The sequence below is a fragment of the Cyprinus carpio genome, chromosome B15 (genome assembly GCF_018340385.1).
Source record: "Cyprinus carpio isolate SPL01 chromosome B15, ASM1834038v1, whole genome shotgun sequence".
Lineage (NCBI taxonomy): Eukaryota > Metazoa > Chordata > Actinopteri > Cypriniformes > Cyprinidae > Cyprinus > Cyprinus carpio.
In genome coordinates, this window is record NC_056611.1 from 13,589,940 (window position 1) to 13,613,109 (window position 23,170).

At 34.5% G+C, this 23,170-nt stretch overlaps 1 protein-coding gene across 23 annotated transcripts in view; it reads right to left on the reverse strand.

Moving 5' to 3' along the window:
* Nucleotides 1–97: 97 nt before the first annotated feature.
* Nucleotides 98–23,170, reverse strand: part of LOC109071322 (pleckstrin homology-like domain family B member 1) — a 71,460-nt gene continuing 48,387 nt past the window's right edge. For 6 of the 23 annotated variants that reach the window (XM_042739345.1, XM_042739348.1, XM_042739349.1 and 3 more), the window contains 17 exons: nucleotides 22,373–22,501; nucleotides 20,351–20,506; nucleotides 20,161–20,271; nucleotides 18,644–18,733; nucleotides 17,240–17,365; nucleotides 15,506–15,664; nucleotides 15,163–15,309; nucleotides 12,663–12,785; nucleotides 12,382–12,484; nucleotides 12,051–12,101; nucleotides 10,323–10,608; nucleotides 6,715–6,805; nucleotides 6,469–6,615; nucleotides 5,226–5,445; nucleotides 4,506–4,591; nucleotides 4,277–4,306; nucleotides 98–2,691 (listed from right to left, as the gene is read on the reverse strand). In XM_042739345.1, the coding sequence (XP_042595279.1) occupies nucleotides 2,551–2,691; nucleotides 4,277–4,306; nucleotides 4,506–4,591; nucleotides 5,226–5,445; nucleotides 6,469–6,615; nucleotides 6,715–6,805; nucleotides 10,323–10,608; nucleotides 12,051–12,101; nucleotides 12,382–12,484; nucleotides 12,663–12,785; nucleotides 15,163–15,309; nucleotides 15,506–15,664; nucleotides 17,240–17,365; nucleotides 18,644–18,733; nucleotides 20,161–20,271; nucleotides 20,351–20,506; nucleotides 22,373–22,501 (2,196 nt within the window). In that variant the 3' untranslated portion in view covers nucleotides 98–2,550. The remainder of the gene's footprint in view (nucleotides 2,692–4,276; nucleotides 4,307–4,505; nucleotides 4,592–5,225; nucleotides 5,446–6,468; nucleotides 6,616–6,714; nucleotides 6,806–10,322; nucleotides 10,609–12,050; nucleotides 12,102–12,381; nucleotides 12,485–12,662; nucleotides 12,786–15,162; nucleotides 15,310–15,505; nucleotides 15,665–17,239; nucleotides 17,366–18,643; nucleotides 18,734–20,160; nucleotides 20,272–20,350; nucleotides 20,507–22,372; nucleotides 22,502–23,170) is intronic. The other 17 variants (XM_042739342.1, XM_042739363.1, XM_042739356.1 and 14 more) reach the window with 14 other exon arrangements.

Consider the following 23,170-nt stretch of genomic DNA (forward strand, 5'->3'; position numbering starts at 1 on the left):
CTGAAGTCGAGTTTAGTTGTGACCTCTGGGCTACTGTCTTCTCCGCAAGTGTTAGCATGGATCATAATTAGGCAAATAAACACAAAAACACCATAAATAAGGAAAACCGTGAATGTATTCATGTTCAACATTTTACAACACTGTTTTCACCTAGTTCTGTGATAGTACTCAAGACATCTTACACGCAGAGTGAAGACTAATTATTTATGTTGATTTAAATTCTCTGTAGATTTCATTTCAACTTACTGTTTGGTTTCGGGACAAAGCAGAAAATGTTGGTCTTTTTTTTAACAGTGTCATAGCTGTAACATCGCTAACCATAAATAAAGATTTTGTTTTCCCCAAACTAACACAAGGTGGAACAGACTAATTAATAGCCTGTCTGTAAAACATCAATAATACTTGAAGAGCTACTAAACCATTTAAATAGCTCCCTAAATTGTATTAAAGCAGTATCGGACTGATTTAAATAGGTCACCTTTTTTTTTAATTACAGTACGTGTCTGTTCACAATCTCTTATAACAGTAAAACCCACTATGTATCACATAGAATAAAGGTGCGGTCACATTTACAGTTGCTTTAAGAATTTTTGCAGGTGAAATCCAATCATTTCAATTAGATTTCCACACAATCTAGAATTTCACGTGATTGCGAAAGATTTCCCCACAGAAATTTCGTAACAGGTTCAGCTGGTCACATGAGTGTAATTTTGTGCCTAGGTAATTGATTTTTTTTTTTTTGCTAATCTACCGTTGGTCAGTGAATTTTCACAGGCGAATTTCAATAGGCATTAATGTAATTGGGAATTTTGCATGATGGTGAAAGGTTTCCCAATGCAGATTTCAGAACTGTTTCAAGTCGGATAAGTGACTTCACTGCGCTGACCAACAGAAAGCTGGAAAACTTGCTTGTTTTGAACGTAACTTCTGTGTGAGCTGTACCTCATGCACCACTACACTACTGACAGTAGACAATTTACTTTTTTTTTTTTGCTTACGTCATTTTTTACTCAATTTTCACAAATGTACTGTTGTTTAGTGAACCTTTCAAAAGCGAAATTCAGTCAAATTTCAATAGGCATCCATGCAATATGGAATTTTGCATGATGGTGAAAGATTTCCCAAATCAGATTTCTAAACCGATTTTCAAATCTGTCACGTGTATTCACTGCGTTGACCAATAGAAAGCTGGAAAACTTGCTTGTTTTGAATGTGACTTCTGTGTAAGCTGAAGTTCATGCACCGCTACACTACTGACAGTAAACAACTGACATTTTTTGCCTATGTGTTTTCATGAAATTTTTGCTAATTTACTGTTGTTCAGTGAATTTTCACAGGCGAATTCCACTAGGCATCCATGCAATCTGGCATTCTGCATGATTTCAAAGCAGATTCAAAACCGCTTCAAGCTGATCACGCAAATTTACAGAGTTGCTTGTTTTGACTTCTGTGTGAGCTGTACTTATATATCTCAACACAATTCATAATGACCGTTTACGACCCTCATAATTTTGCTAATGTGACCACACCTTACGACTGTGATTCCAGCTGTTTTTCACTAGTGTAACAGTTCAGATACGAAGAGTGACAAATATGGGTCAATATCAAGGCACTGCATGACTTGCATGATTATGATGTTTCTTTTTCTCCTGTTTGTGGCAATTATTCCAAACTCTCATAGGCTGGCAGTGATAGGTGATGACTGCCTCCCTTGGGAGTCAAATCACAAGATCAAGTTGTCAGGACTTGGCAAATAGACTCTACTGTTGTGCGTGGTATGTGTGTGTGTGTGTGTGTGTGTGTGTGTGTGTGTGTGTGTGTGTGTGTATGTATGTGTGTATGCGTTTGTGGTTCTGTATCTAAAAGAATGAGTTGGGAACACAGAGACACAGTGGGATACACTTGGACAGGAGTTGCTGATGTCCCTCTACAATAAATATACAGACTCCTGAGCTGGTAGGTGAGCTTTGGTGAATCAAGTCTTTGTTTTAGTGATACTGGAACTTTAAATGTGAATGTAATATTCCATTTAATTTAAAACATTTAATTATTTAAATGTACTGCAGTTAATTTATATTCTCTCATCATTTCGTGACGGTCGATCCCATCAAATATTTAACGCAACACTATTCCAGAATGGCTTGATGGCATTTGGCATTTTTCCAATTATGTTTGAAAAGACAAATCGTGGGACAAACTGAAATGAAAGTTAAGTTTAAACTGCAACTGAAAAATATCTCTGACGGCAAAAAGGCATTTTCGTCGGTGGTGAGTGAGCCACCACCTGCAGGTTTGGTTCACCGGGTCTTTTCGTCTTCTCCCTTTTTCAATCCAGGCAGACATGGAAAGCCTCTGGTGGATATCTGTCTGTGCATCTGAGTGAATATATAACATTTCCAGGAAACACGAGAAGCAGAAAAAGAAAAAAAGGAAGCAACAAAATAAAGTTTTTCCTCTCATTGGGAATAACAGGTCTGAGTCATTTGAAGTCTCCCTGCCGAACGGTTTCCGTTTTAATGTTTGGGTCAGCGAGTAGCGGTGGGTTTTTTCTCAGTTCATGAACTGCGTGTAGCCCTCGGCTCCTGTCACTATCACATCCATCCATATCCGCATGGCCTCTGCAGACGGGGCCACCATGTAATACAGTCTGTCATGCGTCTTCACGCAGAAGGTCAGGGAGGGGTTGGGGCTCTGCGATCAAAAAGACAATCAGATCAGTGAGGGAGCCACGTATGGATTCTATCTAAAACTCAGTTATTAGGGCATATGCATTAGCTGCTATGTATCCATTAAGGGATGTCGATTTTCAGGAATTTTTACAAAAAGATTTTTATTCAAATTAAATGAATTAATCACATGTGGTGGACGACAAATACCACATGCAGTATTTTAACTTCAATTAACGCCACTATAAAAATAGATATGATTTAAAAATTAAACTAAATAAACTTAAGAAATGTACTGCTATTTTTGTTTAGAATGAATCCAACTGGTATTAATTTAATATAGCTTTAATAATGTGTATGGATAATGCAACCAAAATTATTTTGCCTGTACAATTTATTGCGTGAATTATATAATTATAATAACATTATAATAAAATGTAAAATATAGTCTTATTTATAATTTTATAATATTTTTTATATATATATATTTATATATTTTTATTTATTTATTTATTTAATTAATACAGTTAAAGTGTTTATGTTTTTTTGCTTAATATTATTATTATTATTTTATATTTTTAAACATACTAAGCTATTGATCTTAATACATATATCTAAATGTAATAATATGCTAATAATAAATAAACATAAGAAATGTGCTTTTTTTTCATTTTAATGAAAGTAATTTAATGCATTTAAATTAAGTATGAATCCAAATGATATAATTTAATATAATGAACTATTTTTAAGTATTATTAATAATACACAAATATTATGTGGTTCGTGTAATATTACAGACTAATATAAACACACATAAGATGGGCAGTGTTTTCTTCTCTTTTTTTAAAATATTAATAAGCCTATTTATTTTATTTAACAGCTTGTTGTCACATTATACTTTAACACACTATCGTTATAATTGTTCACGATTACTTTGAACCTGTTTTATAAGCTCCTACGTCACACGCAGCACAAGCAACAGCATGCACTCATTTCCCAGATGAGCTTCTTTAGCTATAAAAACTCATACCACTTCATAAATAATAAATGATTAATTATTAGCACCTCTAATTTGAATACAGCTTCATAGGTAAAGCAGGAGGTGCATGTTAACATGTGCTAATTACTTCTCCTAACCTAAGCACCCATTATTAAAGAGCACTCCACTCATGCAATGGATGTACAAATCTCTTCAAATGATTCTGACACTGTCAAAGAGTGAGTTATTTTTATTTTTGCTTTTAGTTTATTTATTTATTTATTGTGTGTGTGATTTTGTTGTGTATAATATACCACACTGCTTCTGTGGGGCTATTACGTTATACACAGACTTAGTATCTCACCACAGGTGGGAGTAGTAAAGAAACACTTAAGGGAAACGCACACAGGTCGTAAATTACATTATACTCTCATCCTCAGTAACTGCAAAAAAACAAAACAAATATCCACTAAGTGAAGGTGCAAATAGTCCAGTTATTCAAAACAATACAAGACGAGGTATGTTAATTATTCACAAGGGAGTAAGTGTGTGAAAAATGCACGCAATTAGAGCAATTTCCTCTTATGCAAACATGCAGGATAGTGTGATAGTGGTGGAGAGCGATACGTACATTTGTCAAATTCAGATTGAAAAATCCTTTCTGTGAAAATAGTCAGCAAAGCAAAAGAATGAAGAAAAAGAAGGGTGGGGAACATTGACAGCAGAGTTACAGCATAAGAGACAAAAGAGAAGAAGCTAACAGAAAAAGATCAAATGAAATGGTGCAACAGGAGCGCAGAGCAGAAAAACAGTGGGAGATGTGAGCTGTGCTTATACCAAGGGCTCTTATTCAATCGTACCTTTGTGGCACTGCGCAGGTGATCATAGTAAACCTCCTCGATAGCCTGGAAGTAGATGACGCCCTTCAATTTGCTCTCATGTTTATCTGCGGACAAGAGAAACCGAGAAAAACCCTTCTCTTAATAAGTATCTTATTGCTGTTTTTTTTTTTTTGAAAACGAATTAACTCGAGAAGCGAAAGCGAGTGTGTTCTCCGAAAACAAGCATTTCTAAGTATTTTTACTGGAAAACAAGAGAAAACTAGTGATTAACACAATGTTTTGCACAGCGATGGTTTCGAAAACAAATAATCCCCCGCTCCCCCTCGAGAATAATGATCTGGTAAGCACCGATGTGACCCCTTCTTTTTCAGTCCGCGTAGAAATAAAGAGCGAGAGCTCACGCTTTGCCGAGCGCCACGGCTGGGTGATGAGCACGATTTCTTCAGCATTGCGGCAGATTTCATCAGCATCAGATAGCATGCGGACGGGCTTCTGGTTATTTGTATGCCCCTAGCTAACCCGAGGCTATCGGAAATCATGGCAGCCGCTGTGAGCTTAAGAATTACTAATTATCCGTATCCCCCCACTGCTGGATTCACCCACAACCCACTCTTTGTTCTGCCCTCGTTTCTTTCCCCAACCTCAGGGGGACGAGAGCGTAACGACACGTTCGCCGAGCGGCATTAGCATAGTGCACAGTAAGGAGGATGTTGGAAGGCGACGCTGCGGTGCACATACCGGCGTAGTAGGAAAACGTCCTTTTAAGGCGATCAAAGACGAACCAGCGCTTCCTCCAGGATTTGATCTTCCCTCCCATCTTGACAAGATAGCCCTTGCACATCTTTTCAGTGAGAATCACGTGGTAGCATGTGTCCACACTGTGACCTGAGGACTCGATGTGGGTACGGAGGTCAAACTCCTCTTTGCGAATGGGCAGGTATCGGGTCATCGGACGGGCCTGGAAATCAACAACGTGTGGTTTATATTTATATGTTATCAATTCATTTATCCAAAATTCCATCAATAAATAAAAATAAAATGCTTTGAACTCACATCTTCCACGATGAACATGGTTTTAATTTCAGGAAATTCTTTTATATATATTCATTCATTTATTTTCATTTTTTATTTATTTACATTTAGTTTTATTTATTTATCTTTTTTAAGGTGGCAAACGGTCAAAAATTTCATTGTCTTGAATAACATAATAGAAAAAGGACCATTAATTTCATCTAACTATTCATACTAAAACCTTAATTCTCATAATAATAATAATAATAATAATAATAATAATAAAACAATTTTAACAAAACTTTACTGCGTTTTGATGACTGAAAAACTTGTGGCGGCCAGATCAATCAAGTGGACCTTTTTATGACAGTTTAGGTTGTAAAAAATCACTTTCTGTAAGCAGATTCTAATAAAATTATTATATATGGTCATAAGTTTACATACATCTTGCAGAATCTACAAAATGTTTTCATTTCAATTTAACAACTGTTACTAATTTGAACAAAATGTTAATATTTTTTGGTTATATTTTCTTGTGGACTACATGTAAACTTCTGTTACGTTTATGCTATTCAAGGCAGTACTATTTAACAAGCAATGTTTATGATCCCTCTTACTTTGTTAAAATCATACAATTATTATAAATTTGGTGGTTCAACAAAGCATATGTAAACTTGTCATCGCAAGTGTATTTTATATATATTTATATATATATATATATTCAACAAAGCATATTATATATATATATATATATATATATTATATCTATTTATTTATTTTTTATTTATTTGTAAATCTTTTTTTTATTTTTAAATAAAAAAGTTATAAATATTTTTCATAACCATATGAAACCTACATGAATACAAAGATACAAAAGATACAAAAAATAAAAATAATAATTGTACCAAATTAAATTGGTAGTCCCTGTAGAATCACAATGGACTTTCATCACAGATCTGCAACTCCTTACCTGAGAGAAGTTTTTGGCCCTCATCTTCACCTCCTTCTCTATTAGCTGCTGTCTGTGTACCGTCTCCTCCTGCAGTCTCTTCTCCGCCTCCTCTCTTCTTCTTCTCTCCTCCTCTAGCATGAGTTTACGGGCCTGAGTCTCTCGTTCCTGCAGCCAAAAGAGAGCAGAGGTTATTAGACAAGACTGGGAGCCAAAGAAAGATGGAGATGGTTACTTTATTGATTGTATACTGATTCTACAACTTACTCTGGACTCTATGAGTCGAGCTTTCTCTAGCTGTGCCTCTTTCAACATCTTCTCCATCTCCTCGATCTTCAGCGCATCCATACCACTGGCACTGTGAAACACATAAATCTTCAGTCAGAGTCATTAACTATATAGAGGGGGGAATTCACTATACGTGCTTGAACCAAGATACACAGCAAACATTTAAATACTCGAGTGAAAGTTGCGCAACCGTTCAGTGATTTTACCCCTCGGTGATCTATTTGGTGAATGATGGAATGGAGACCAGTAGCGGTGAGACCGGTGGATTACGAAACATTTCGTCATATATGAAAATACAACTGGATTGCACATACAGTACAAGCATGAAAATCTGCCGTGCAACATGAAATGAAGCACATGTGGACTATAAACAGAGAAAAAGAAAATGTGTAACGGATTCCTCTAGAGAAGAGTCTCAGACTAGCTTAAAGCTTTATGAAGACGAGAGTAAACAAACTGTATGAGAACATTTCAAGTAAACAAATTCTCTCCTGAGAGAGAAACAGCTGAAGGCCGTCGTGCCCCGGTCCAGCTCCACTGCTCCACCGCTTCACTGTACTCTAAAGGCTTTTGTTTAGAACATCTTCACACATTTCCCATGATAACACTTGTAACTGAAGACAACATGTCAGTGTCAAACTGGGTTTGGGGGCCATTCAGAACTGAAATAAGAATGTCTTTGAAATTGAAAACGAAAATATTTTAATCTAAATCGAAATGTATTGACATTCAGAGAAATTCATATTATGGCTGGATGTGTAGTTTATTAATAATGCACTGTTCAAAGGTTTGGGATTCTTGATATATTTTCATTCTTTTTTTTAAGAAATTAATGCTTTCATTCACAATGATGCATTAAATTGATAAAAAAGTGACATTTATAATGTTACTATTTTACTAATTGTTTCTATTAAAAAAAAAAAAAACACTGTTTATATGACTTTCTATTCCTCAGAGAACCCTAAAAAAATATATCATGGTTTTCACAACTGTTTTAACATTGATAATAAAATTGTTTCTTGAGCAGCAAATAAACATATTAGAATGATTTCTGAGGGATCATGTGACACTGAATACTGGTGTAATGATGCTGAAGTTTCAGCTTTGCCATCACAGGAATATTTTATATATTTATAAATATTATATATTAATGATGCTGAAGTTTCAGCTTTGCCATCACAGGAATATTTTATATATTTATAAATATTATATATATTACATTAATATTAGTTGTAATAATCTTTCACCACTGTATTTTAGATTAAAAAGAAATCCGACCTTCATGAGCACAAGAAACTTCTTTCAAAAGCATTAAAATATCTTTTGAACCCAAACTTTTGAATGGCAGAGTACACTTCAGTATGACTTTTTCATTATGAGTTATTCAACATACATTAATATTAGGTAATTCCAGAAATTACATATCAATAATTACTCCTAATTTGGTCACACTTTATTTTAAGTTTCAATTCTCGCCATTAATGAACCATTTACTCCGTTATTTTGCCTATTTAATCTGGTTTTTTGCTGATTATAATTATTTTTTGATGTTTTTGTTAAGTTCAGATCTTGTGTAGGACAAGGGATGTAGAAAAAGATCTTGCAGAATATGTGCTTTAAATGTACTAACAAACAGCCAATATGTTAATAATAGGCATGCTAATAAGCAACTAGTTATAAGTGAGAATTGGTCCCTATACTAAATTGTTACTATTTATTTCAATAATCAATAAATTAAAGTATGTAGATCAATTTTCTATGTATTACTTTACATTTCATTATGTTTAGTAAATTAACTTTCATTTTATGAACTCTGATGCACTGCATCCCAAAACATTTTCCAGAATGCTCTAATTTACCCCAAAGTCTTTAAAATGGAGACAAACAACACAAAGCAGGCTTATCGTATAAATTATGTATTTTTGTGTGTAGAAGAAAATCTGCTATGTGACTGTACTGAATTTCTTTGAATTACAATTGAGTGCATTTCTCTTCCTGTCATTCCAAATCAAATTCCACTCCGACATGCTCTGCAGCGTGACCAATTCAATTCAGATCCACACTCATGAACTGAATTCTGAATTTCACTCAGCCGGTGTTTGCACCTCATTAATTTCCACAACCCATATTTCCTTTCTCCTTTGGCTCATCTGTTATTTATAAATGTCAAATTCTGATGAAAGTATAACAGGACGCTTAACCGCCATATGTACATTTGGATTACTTACTCTATATGCGCAGAGGGGGATGGTGAAGGACAGACAAAAAGAGGGAGTACATTTCTGATATGAAGGGTGGATAAGCAAACGGTGTGTTTATGGAAGACGCCTTTTCGATTGTTGACATTTTTGCAATCCCAGTTAGTCCTATATGTGCTCTGAATGTCCTTGTTCTGTTCTGAGGCTGAACAGATGACTGTTTCCACACAGCCCATTTAACCCAGCAACAACCTACAAGCTTAAAGACGTGTCTTCTTGCAATGCGTTTAACCCAGAAACAACCTAATCTGTAGCCTCAAGCATCAAAGCCGTTCATTTGTTCTTTCCTTTTCTCAGGAAAGGGGGAGGGATGAAGCACGGCTGCTGCATTCTGATTCACAGAGTTAATACATGCATTTGAATTTATCTCAAATATACATTATTTTATACATTTTCAGTGGACCTGTATTTTTTCAAGATTCTTTGATAAATAAGAAGTTAAAAAGAACAGTGTACTCAAAATAAAAATGTTTTCTAACAATATGTCTTTACTATCACTTTTTATCAACTGAACACATCCTTGCTGAACATCCTTATTGAATTTCTTTAAATTGTAAAAAAAAAAAAAAAAAAAAAAAAAAAAAATAAAAAAAAAAAAAAAAAAGATCCCAAACTTTTGAATGGGAGTGTATATTCAAAACATTTGGAATAAGATTTTTTTTTTTTTAAGAAGTCTTTTATGTACAAAAAGGCTGTGTTTACTTTTTCAAATATACAGTGAAGTCACTAATATTGTAAAATATTATTACCAGTTTTTATAAAAAATTACGTTTTTTAAAAATTCATTTATTTCTGTCATGTCTTAATTTTTTAAAGCTGAAAGCTAAAAAAAAAAACTTTTGCAACTCTCACTTTTGATCAATTTAATGCATCCCTGCTGATTAAAAGTAATAACTTATTTAAAAAAAACAAAAAACATTTGAATAGTAGTATTACATTAATTGTATAAGATTTTTATAAAATGTTTCATATTTATATTTATATGTAAAAGCGTATTATATATATAGACTCATATCAATTGTCATACTCAAACCACTCACAATTACTGATAAATGCGATGTTTAAAATGAAAAGAAATGAGAATAATTTACGCTCCTTATGATCTGAAGTCTCACTTTAGTTGGCCAAACACCCTATGAAGTCCACTTTGCAGGCACTATCGGGCAAATTGGATCATACTCAGTGAAAGCCATTAAGCAGATGGTTTATCATTTAGCTTGGGACAGGCATGTGGAGAGAAACCACAGAGATGCTACTCATTCCTGTCACAGAGCCACTGGCTAAGCTCTCACAGAAAGTGATTGAGGAAAGCACGTGGAAATGTCAAACCTGGACATGTTGTCAGGAGAGCAAGCCGAGTTGTTTCCAGTGGAGATGCTTGTGTCCATGCTGTCCGAGCTCTCTAGGCTGAGGGTGTCATAAGCCTGTTCCCCAGAAGAGGGCGCTGTGTGGTGCAGGATGGAGTGGTGCACGACAGGCCCGGAGGTTGAGGAAAAGGGACTGTTGAGCTGCGTTTGAGAGCCATGGAGCGCCTCCCACTGACACTGAGCCTCTACTGCAGCTTTCTGCTTCAGCTCGGCCAGACGCCTCCGCTGCTCCTCAATCACTTGCTGGCCTGGTGTAGATTAAACACATATATGAAAGTCAAATCCACAGAGAGGATATGCTGTGAACTAAATGATCCCAAAACTGAACAAGCTTAGCAGTTTATAGGTCATAGACAGCTGCCAAACCCTCTATTAGACTACATATTGCTTTGAAACCCAAGTGACTGCACATCCATGTAGGATGGCATAGTTTGCCCATAATTTGCTCCATCATGCCTCACACATACACATATAAATATGTGATGTATGTGCGCTGAATAAACAGCCCAAGCAATACCTCTAAATCAAGATTCCTTTGTACACTACCAGGCAAAACTCCTCTACTCATTATTTCTTTTTGAAAAGTATTGGAATTATGTTGTAACATTAATAAAATTAATTAAAAAATGAATTAAACTGATTAAACTAATTAAACATTTATGCTCCCTGTGATTTTGAATCAATCAATCAATCAATTAGTAAAGTCACAAAAAGTTTACATATTAAAAATGCTAATTATATATACATATATATATATATATATATATATATATATATATATATATATATATATATATATATAATATATAATAATTAAACTAATCTTACATTTGAGCTTTAATAATATTCCCCAAGATTTAGATATGTAGAAGTCACAAAAAAGTTTGCATATTAAAAATGAAATTTAAAAACAAATGTAATTAAGTTGATCTTATATTTGAGCTACAATAAAATAAAATAAAATAAAATAAAATAAAATAAAATAAAATAAAATAAATATTCTCCATAATTTGGGAAGCATGTAGAAGTCACAAAATGTTTACATATTAAAAACGAAAATCAAAAAAACAAAAAAAAAAAACAAGAAGAAGAAGAAAAAAAACTATTTAAACTGATCTTATATTTCAGGTTTATTAAAATAAAATAAAATAAAATAAAATAATAATAAAAAAACTAATTACACTGGTTTTATATTTGAGTTTTACTAAAATATAAAATAAAAATAAAATAAATAATAAATCTTTATTCATTTGTAAGTTAGATACAATGTATGATTTATATTTGCATAAAAAGTAATTTAAAATAGATTTTTAAAAAAACAATGTTGTGACTTGAGAATTTTATAGTAACCATAAAAATTTTAACAAATTTAAAAATCTAATCACACTGGTTTTATATATTTAAACTAAGTAGAATTTGAATTAAATAAAAACAATTAAAGTGTGTACAACTTTTGACTGGTAGTGCGGCAGAAGTGCTTTAAATATATGAAACTACAAGATTATCACTGATATCATGATTCAATCCATGCACAGCTATGCCATCAACGGAAAAAAACCTTGGTAAAAGAACATTTGGACACGGCAAGACCGTTCCAAAGGGAAGGAAGTGCACAAAACGTTCAGTTAGAATTAATGAGGATGCTGATTATGATGAAGGGCAGTCCAATGCTACACAGAGCTCGCTCTACCTGTGGGACTGTCCGTACTGGAGGACGACTCAAAGACGGAGGGCAAGAATTCTGTTTGAGGGCAAGGGACAACAAAGGATGACTGATGATCAAAAGTTAAAACACAACTAAGGAAAACGACGAAAGAATAAACTGGTATCCCATGGCCACTATAAATAAGCAAAATAAAACTGATGTGGAAAATTACAAAAAAGCATGCAGGTTTGGAACGACATGAGGGTGAGTAAATAATGACATTTTTGGTTGAAGTTTGACGGCTCATCAGCCGCTTATGTTGATTTTACAACCAGCTCTGAAATGTCATCTGTCAAGCTGCTGTGCTTCTCATTACCTTTCTGCTGGAGAGCCAGCTGCCTCTTGGTCTCAATGTCCTGCAGGGTGGCTGCCAGGTTGCGTGGGAGACTTCCGGTGCTGTTGGCTACCATCAGAGGACTCTGGGTAAACAAAACAAACAATTATTTCCACCAGCATATTCAACAATAAGGAGGGGGCTAAATTGCCACATTAAATGATGCAGGAGATTCTGAGAACTGCACTATTTACCCTGGCAGGGGTGTAACAGAGAGAATTTACCCTCGACCGAGGCTAACACAGAGTCAATGCAGTATTTACCCTGGCAGGAGAGTTACGTCCCAGTGTAGCTGTAGTGTATGTGGGGGAAAGACCGGCACTGATTTTCGGTCTCGAAATTGACGATTGGCTGGTATCACTGTCCAGTCGAGAGCGGTACACCTGCTGGACAGAAAGAGTCATTGTGAGTTCAAGTGTTGCTTTTCATCTTACTAATGTGAAATCGAGTTTACATCAGTAAAGTACATAGCATCTGTAAGATTTAAAGGTGTAGTTCAACACAAAATTCAGCCTTAAAGGGTTAGATCACCCCCCAAAAAAAAGAATACCTGTCATTAATCTCGCAGCTTCATAAAATTGAGTTTGAACCACTGATGTCACATGGACTATTTTAACGAAGTTCTTACTACCTTTCTGGGCCTTGGATGTGTCAGTTGTGTTACTGTATATTCAGGGTCAGAAAGCTCTCGGATTTAATCAAAAAATATCTTAATTTGTGTTCCAAAGATAAACAAATGGTCTTACAGGTTTGGAACAACATGAGGGTGACTATAAACAACAGAATTTTCATTCTGGGGTGAACTATCCCTTTAATTTACTCAATACAAGTCTAAATGTGAGCATGAGAAAATAAGATTTAAAAGCTACAGTTTAGAGGACAAAATGTCATTATATGGTTTAAGTTTGACTTAGAGCATACAAATTGCTGTTTTGAATAAATGACGTAAACTTCAGTGAATTAAATCTTTAACTTTTTTTTTTTAATTACATCAACATTGTTAAATGTTAGAACACACTGCTTTACATTAAATTATTAATGTTCCATACATTTTTGCAATTGTGATGATAATAATATATGCTTTGTATCTTGATTTTAGACTATAAGGGTGCTTTTGCATACTAGCATTCAAAACTTTGGGGTAAGTAGGATTTTTTAAATTTTATTTTATTTTAATTTTTTTGAAAATAAAACATTTTATTTGTGAAGGATGCAGTAAAAGGATTCAAACTGACAGTCATGATATTTATAATCTTATAAAAGATTTCAGATCAATGTTGTTCTTTTGAACTTTCTATTCATTAAAGAATGTACCATGGTTTCCACATAAATATTAATCAGCACATCTGATTTCATATTGATGAATTTGAGTTTTCTTGAGCAGCAAATTAGCATATTAGAATGATTTCTGAAGCATCAAGTGACATTGAAAACTGGAATAATGGTGCTGAATGATTCGGCTTTGCATCACAGGAATAAAGCATATTTTTTTAAATATATTAAAATAGGTAAAAGTTATTTTAAATTGTCAAAATATTTCACAATATTCTATTTTTTACTATGATTTTAATCAAATAAATGCAGCATTGGTGAGCACAACAGATTTCAAAAACCCCAAAAGTTTTGTTTATAACACTTCACTTCCAATCCATTAACAAACATTTGTTTAAAGGAACATTTTGCTCAAAAATATAAATTCTGTCATCATTAATTTACTATTATATCTTTTAAAACCCGATTGACATTTTTTTCATGACACACAAAAAGAGTTTTACTTTTTACTTAGAAGAATGTTCAAGCTGCTCTTTTCCATACAGAAAAAGGTGATTGGAGATTGTGTCTGTCAAGCAAGATTTTAAAACATAATCACTTCAGTCTTTTCCTCATAGATAGCTAATGTATGTTTTGTCATGACAACTCTCAGAGAGTTTAGCATGGTAATGTGCATGACAATGTTAATGTATTTGTTCTTGGAGGAATAGATCTGCTACATTGCTTAAGGTGTGGCAAAATAATACTTGCTATTGGCAATATATCCCCAGACATGCTGCTGTGACCACGCAAGAAATACTGCTGCTCCGCATATGACATGAATGAAATAACCCCCCATATATAACATACTTGAATCACCCCTTAGCAGATCAAGACAGATGGAGCTGGGGAAGTAGAGGGGTTTCTGAAGTATTGCAACTGCTACAGCAACCACTGGCCGAGTATTTGAATGTTGAGCAGTAAGCTCATTGGCTGCTGATGTGAAACCAATCGCTATGTGAATAATGACGCAATTATATTAGACTGAGTTAAAACCTATCATGACAAAACTTTGTATATTACATAGTATATACTTTTTAAAGCTTGACAGTGTCTTCATCCACTCTCATTGTGACAGAAAAGAGCAGCCTGGACACTCTGCTCAACTTCTTTTGTGTCCCATTGAAGAAAAAAAGTAATTTAGGATTGTTACAACATGAGGATTAGTAATAGATTAAATACAAACAGAATTTTCATTTTTTGGTGCACTATTCCTTTAACAAAAGGAATCTGCTATAAATGGTTCTTCACACCACAGAAGATGGAAACCTTGAAACCTTGAACAGTCAAGAGCCAAAAAATAAATAAAAGAATTTGCACTTACACAAAACACCCACAAAAACGACCTTACTTAGACACATCAATATATTGTAAATGAGGCATATGAAGATGAAGTGTGAAAATGTGGAAGAGCAGAGAAGGGTGAAAGAGAGCTGAGCTTTTGGCTGTTACCTGCGCAGGCTTGCGTGATGAGAAAGCTTTAGCCGGGAGGGGAGGAGGAGGGCAGAGATGGTTTGCATCTCTAGCTGCCATTACCTCCTGGTACCAGCGCTCTAAATCTAGAACGGGCATCTGAGGCCTGCCCCAGTCCGACTGATGCTTAACACAAGCAGCACATCCATAAGCACAGAGAGAGATAGAGTGAGAGAAAGAGAGGTGGAACGGTGGGATGCCAGAGAGAGAAAGAGAAGAGTGTTAATGAGCAACTGAAAGATTCGTTCAATGACTGAATGATACATGTCGTTGGCAATACCCAGCCCTAACCGGGAATAAAACGACAGGAGGAGAGACACACCTCGAAGGAGAGAGAGAGGGAGGAGCCGTGAGGGGAGGGGAGGCAGGAGAAGGCGGAGTCTGCGAGAGAAGACTGAAGTAATTGGATGGGTGAGGTAGGAGAAGACTCCACCTTCGGCATCCCATAGATCTGGTTTAATTGGCCGACGGTCACATACTCCTGACATCCAGGAGTGACAAGCGGACACAGGCAGAAGGGAAAAAACAGGAAGTAGCAGAGCAGGAAAGAGAAGTTATAAAGTTAGCAACTGCAGCACATAATTAAGTATAACAAAGCTATTCAGTTTCTAATTACTCTTTGCATAAACATTAGCCTGTCTACAGTAAAAGTGAAAACAGCCAATCAGAACAAATTTAACGCTTTAATATACAGTTATATGGAGTGAAATTGTGACTCAATAAGATTTCTCGATGAGTATAGGGCCATCTAGCACTGTCACAGCAACCAAATTAATGAAAAAAATGCAGCTGGTTAGGACAAAAACTAACATGTAAGATATTGCTTTATTGCATCAAGCCTAGAGACTATAAAACGTGTGCCATTTTTATTCCTTTATTTATTTACATTTAGATTATTTTATTTACATTTTCTTTTTTGATTTATCCATTTGATTTTGATTTTTGATTTGTTTTCAACTTCCTACTGTATAATCAAATATGTTAATAAAAAAAAAATGATTGTATGAAATTAATAGCTTATTTTTTTAAAAGCATAGTTATATCCAAATAATGCTTTATTTTATTCTAATTTATATTGTATTAAAGTTTTTTTATTATTAATATTTTGAATTGGCTTTTTTTCATATTTTCAGTTTTAATTTTTTGGTAATCTGCTTTTGTTATTTTATTAGTTTTTTTTTTTTTTTCATTATAGTTTATTTCATTTTAGTGTTTATTTTAAGTTATTAATTTTTGTGCTTCACCTTAAACTTATTTCACTTAGTTGTAAAGGAAACATTTCTTATTTCCATTCACTTTATGTTTAGTTTTTTATTTAAGCTTTATTTCAATTAACAAAAAAAATGTTTTTAATAGTTTTAGCTAATGATGATAACCTTGATCTGAACATATTTTAAATAAAATACAGTTTATTCAATGTATTTTACTTGAGATATCATAATGCACTTTATTAAATCAATAGTTCACCCAAAATGTACATAATGAATGTACGTAATTATGCATTGTGAACTCGTATTTTAACCAGAAGTAATGGTTTAAAGTTAAAATGCCTTAATGATGGATTTGTTTCTTACAAACACACAGTTTTTTACTTCACAAGATGCTAATTTATGGACTGGATTTGTGTGGATTACTTGTTGATTATTGTGATGTTGTTATCAGCTGTTTGGACTCTCATTCTGATGGCTCCCATTCACTGCAGAAGATCCATTGCTGAGCAAGTGATGTAATGCTAAATTTCTCCAAATCTGTTCCGATTAAGAAACAAATTCATCTACACCTTGAATGGGCTGAGTATTAGTACATTTTTAGCAATTTTTTATTTTTTTACATCAACACTTTTTTTTGTCAGTTTTTTTTTTTGGTATGTTTATGTTTAATTATGGTATAGGTAATGGTTTAGTAGAATGTTCCTAATACTGTGTTCGGTGATGGCCATGTATATGATGTAAAGCTAATAAATATATACAGCACAAATGTAAGTAAGACTATATGTATGAAGAAAGGAAAAGAAGTTTAAAAGAGAGAAGCAGAAAGAAGAGAGCAGCTATGATACCTCACGAGGGGCAGTTACAGCTGGGTCAAGAGCAAGCGAGAGGCCGTGTGAGGAAGCGTTGGCGAGCTGGATGTCATGGCAGTCACTCCCATACATCTTATAAACATCCGACAGCTTCAAGTACTCCTGAGACACGTTACCAGTCAACCCATTCACGCAGGACACAAGTTCAGCTGTCAGTTTACTCGCATTAAAACCCAATGAGAGCAGTTCTGTCATATTCATACACCTACAGTGACAGGCGTGCCTAGCTTGACCAACAACAACATGCCTACATCTAACTCTTTACATGAATTACAAATTACAAGTTATTTCAAGCAGTGCATCCCAAAGTATGTACTTTTGCACTGTTCTATGATAAAAAATAGTGCAAGTAGTGTGTTAAATATTGAAATTCAGTAGTGTGTTAGTGAATTTTAATTACAAAAAGAAAAAGTGTAAATAACTGGAATACTTTTAAAAAAAAAAAATACTTTTTTTGATTAAATATGTATAAAGCCCTAGCATAAGATATTTATTTCACAATAAAAAAAATCTTACTGAGCCCAAAATATTTGAAAATAAATAAATAAATAAATAAATATATGGGAAAAAAACAATTATAATTGAAAAGTAATAAAACACAGTGGATAAAATGAAGCTGTAAATCATTTGTCGAATCAGTTCATTTACATGAACTATCCAGAAAAAAAACAATTCATTCAAATGGCAAAATGTTGTTAGTTATTTCCCAACATACGATATGTAGACTCCACAAAACTTTTTTTTTGAAAGTGTGATTTGTATTTGGAAGCCTCCAAACATCAGATCCCAGCAAGAGCTTTCAATAAGGCAACACAAATTGAGATGTTTTTTACTGATATGTTCTCAGAGCACGTTTTAGTCAGTATTGGCAGGTTTAGATGCTCCAAGCTGCATGCATCGACAGTTAGTTCAGTTACCTCCTGAGGCACAATGGGATATGAGTGGAATGAGGAAGCATGAAAAGGGGAGGAGTAGGGGTGGTCATCGTCTAACAGGTCAGCCTCACTGATGTGAAGCACATCCTGGGCGGACGTTTATAAGTCAGATAATATCCTGAGTCTAAAAGATTTAATTTCCTGTTTTACTAACCAAATTATTATGGGACAGCACAGGGGACGCATATGCTACCATCTGGTTAAAAAGCTGAACCTTATAGCTCTCCTAGCCCAAGAAACCAAACTACAAAGATGAATTGCAAAATATTTAGCTAAGAAACATACTACAGGTCCACATACTGAGAGCATAGTGTACTTTGAAAAAACTCAACATTTTAAAGATATGTTAACCAGCAAATACATTCAAGCAGGGGAATAAATATCCAGCAGTTATATCTTTATAACCTAACATGCTCATAAAGCATATGATTATAGTTCTGCTTACCTCCTTTATATTGTTGGAGCTTTTGGGGAACGTTTTTCCACCAGTTAAGCTCTGGTATCTTCTCTCCAGATTGGCCAGCCTTTCCTTTTCCTGAATCACAGATACCAAGTCAATCAGTTAAAGGTTATCATGATTTCCACAAAAATATGTATTCAACATTGATAATAACAATAAATGTCTTGAGCACCAAATCATATTAAAATGACTTCTGATTGATCATATGAAACTAAAGACTGGCGTATTTGATGCTGAAAACTTAAAACAGTTTTTAAAAATTATAATAATATTTCACAATACAACTGTTTTTACTGTATTTATGATCTAATATGTGACCGTGGAGCACAAAACCAGTCTTAAGTAGCATGGGTATATTTGTAACATTAGCCAACAATGCATTGTTTCATTCTTTTATGCCAAAAATCATTAGTATATTAAGTAAAGATTATGTCCCATGAAGATATTTTGTAAATTTCCTACCATAAATATATCAAAACTTAATTTTATAATATGCTTTGCTAAGGACTTCATTTGAACAAGTTTAAAGGTGATTTTCTTAATATATATATATATATATATATATATATATATATATATATATATATATATATATATATATATATATATATATATATATATATATATATATTTGCATCCAGAATCCAGATTTTCAAATCCTATCCTAACAAACCATACAAATGTTTGCACAGTGACTAGTGTAATGAATTGGTTCATTTACATGAACTATCCAAACAAACCAATTCATTCAAATGACTACTTTAAGTTATTTCTAGTGCTGTTAAATGATTAATCGCGATTAATCACATCCAAAATAAAAGTTTTTGTTTACATAATATATGTATGTGTGCTGTGTATATCTATTATGTATATATAAATACACACACATGCATGTATATATTTCAGAAGAATATGTTATGTTTATATATTAAATATAAATTATACTGTATGTATAGAGTCAGACTTGTAACCCGAAGGCCCCGGGATCTAGTCTCAGGACCGGCAGGAATTGTAGGTGGGGGGAGTGAATAACCACTGCTCTCTTCCACCTTAAATACCACGGCTGAGGTGAGACCCTTGAGCAAGGCACCGAACCCCCAACTACTCCTCGGGAGCTGCAGCATTGGCTGCCCACTGCTCCGGGTGTGTGTTCACTGCTGTGTGTGTGCACTTGGATGGGTTAAATGCAGAGCACAAATTCCGAGTATGGGACACCATACTTGGCCACACGTTACTTCACTATCACTATACATAATAAAAATACACACAGAAAACACACATATATTATGCAAACAAAAACGTTTATTTTGGATGCGATTGATCGCGATTAATCGTTTGACAGAAGTAGTCGTAGTTATTTCTCAATGCACAGATTTTAATTCAGCCATTTAATGCTAAACTTTTGAAAAGGTTTTTTTTTTGTTGTTGTTGTTGTTTTTTTGACCAAACAACAAAGTAGACAATTGATGGAATGGTTTTGGAGAAATTTGGATTTCCTGTACCTTCTGTAGCAGCTGCAATGTCATACTTCTGTCTTTGACCAGCCTCTCACACTCCTGAGCAGCCTGTATTCCCAGCTGATTGGCTTGGCTTTCCAATGCTGCAACTTTTTCCTGGAAACAACAGCTTGTAAATGAGTTTGAGATGCTCTTAATGGTTCCATGCTTTGTTACGTGTGTGTGTTTTATTTACTTTTCTTTTGGCGACGCTGCTGTTGTACTGAGCTTTGTCCTGCAGTAGCTGCTGGCTGATGGTCTCACGCTCCTCCTCCAGACTGCTCTCCTTCTCTAACTGCTGGAACTCCAGGTCCTCAAACTGCTTAGTCACAGCCTCAAGAGTCTCAGCTTCCTACACACACATACATAAAAGCAGGGGGTCAACAACTAGTCAAAGAATCCCATAAACAACAGCACAATGCATGCTCCGCAGCAGCCAAGCTGAGTCAGCATAAAAAGCCTCAGGGAGAAACCAGAAGGAACATTATGCAACAAAGGTTGCCAACCTTATCCAAATACAAATACATACAAAAAAAAAAAAAAAAAAAAAAAATGTATATTTATATATATATATATATTTAAATATTTAAACTAAAATATTTATGTATTTAAAATTAAATTACCATTTAAAATAACATTTATAAGCTATTTATTATAATGATTAATTACATCAATTATTGGTAACAGATAAAGAAACATAGGTAAGGGTAACACTGATTTATTTAATATTACAGAAACCTTTACGATTAGTACTATATGTTATAATGATTAACTCTTTATATGATTCACATATAAATATTTTTATTGCTAACTCTGTGACAGGTACAAAAATGTTAATGCGTAACATAAACAAAAAACCATCAGCCAGATATTAAATCAACTAACACTTTAACCATATTTAGAAATGCATTTTAAATATATAGAATATTTCTACATATTTTTTTATGGTTTATATGACGTTTTAAAACTTCCTGTAGCATTTGCATTAATCCACAAGGGTCTGGTTGCTGGTGCTACACACACATCTGTGTGGATATACAGCAATACACTCTTCCAGAATCTCTTACAGTATGATCTACAGTATCATAATACATACAACTTAGACCCAAGTACATCAAACTTCATTTAAACAGTCAACAGGGATGGTACAACTGGGAAAGACTGAAAAAACAGGAATGACATTGAGACTTAATTGAGACTTCATAAATCCATCTTATGAAAAACATCAAGTGTTGTCATTTCTATATACAGATCGCAAGGACACTAACTAGCTAATCCTTGCTGTCAATTCATCAAAGCATTTCTGACACTGTGAAGCTTGAAGGCTCAGTGCGCACATGACATCACTTCTTTCTCGTGCAACCCTTGGGATATTTCTGCCTGCAAAAATGGCTAGTCATCAAAAAGCACTGTCCGATAAGATTCCTTCAACTATGCTAATCAAACTAAATATGACATTTCTTCATTTTTTAAACAGAGACTTCCTAGTATGCTTTGTATTTTTGTGTCTTTTTACACAAAATACATTGAAATAACATCTTTTGGCCAAAGTATCATAATCTGTGTGGTTTATAGAGAGAAGTTCATGATTTTCCCCCAAACAAGTTACTTGCAAACCCTTTAGCGATTGTAAAGATTTCATAGCTGACTGCCTATTTAATGTTTAAACAAATACTAACCTTAACCTTATTATTCAATTGGCTGCACTTCCAGATAAAAAGCATGTTTGTTGATTTTTCTGAACTCTGAACTTTTATTGACTTGCATGGTTGATTTGTCCAATGAAATCGACTGCCGGTGGGTTTTGCGCTTAGCTGGTATCAAAATAAAACTAGCAATACGTTAGTTTCTGCATTAATAGATTAGTCCATTGTTAAGTGTTATTAATATTTTGGCACCAGACAGTAGCATGTAAGAAACCTCAAAAATACACCCAAAAATGTCAAAAACATGCCAATTAACACCACTTTACTGCCCATAAGATATTTAGACACTTTCAGACAAGAATAAAAACATGATGTTCCCAGCAGAAATCATTCTTAATAATAATAATAAACACTGAATAATGTTTCTACTAGGATCATCGTGGTGGATTTGGTGCATAGACAACCCAAAAGAGCTTAGCTGGGAATGTGTGTCTGGAAGGTGGGGTTTATAATGTCAGAACTGTGGAGCGGAAGCAGTCGGTAAAGTGCTGATGTTCCTGATGGTCACTGACCCTCCTGAGTTGTTCCTGTAACTGCTCCCTCAGAGACTCAGGGCAGTTATGGAGCTGGCTCGTCAACTCATTGTAGCCATCCTGAAGCCTCTCCAGGGCTTCCCGCTCCGCGTCAACATTAGCCCTCTCCTAGAAAGAAAACACACCATCCGGGGAAGGGGAAAGAAAGAGAACACACAGCTCAAATCCACGCCATGCAGAAGCGTCCGAGGTTAGAGGTCACAACAGAGTGGGTGGAGCCAGAAAGGATGAACTCTAAGCCTTATAAAACACTGTGTGGCACTGGACTGTAGGCCGTCAACAGGGCCAAACAGACTTCTGTTCTCAGGCATTTCTTGGTTAAAGACTTCAGATGTAATGATTTTCTGCTGGTATGTGCTTTTTAGATGAGATTATGCTATATCAGATGACAGGAATTGATTTGTTTGGGATCGTCGGCTAGTTTGAAGCTGGCCTTTTTCTTTCTTTTATCATAAAAAGAAAGATTTGCAGTAGCATCTTACGTAATGCATCAGATATATATATTTTTAAAAGTTAGTCCTCTCATATTTCTAAGGCTAGATGTTGAGCTACTCTACTGCACATGGCTTTCATGCATTGTGTTCTTTCCAGACCAACATTCTTAGCACGTCAAAACGTCAATAAATCAAAGCACAGACAGAACCAGATTCTGTTTAAAGAACTTTAAAAGCCATTTTCTAGGCTTATAGGGGAATATCTGTGTTTGCACAAACACTGCACAGATTGTTTGCGGTCAAGATCAATCTAGCACAAATTACAGCTGACCGCAGTGGTAGC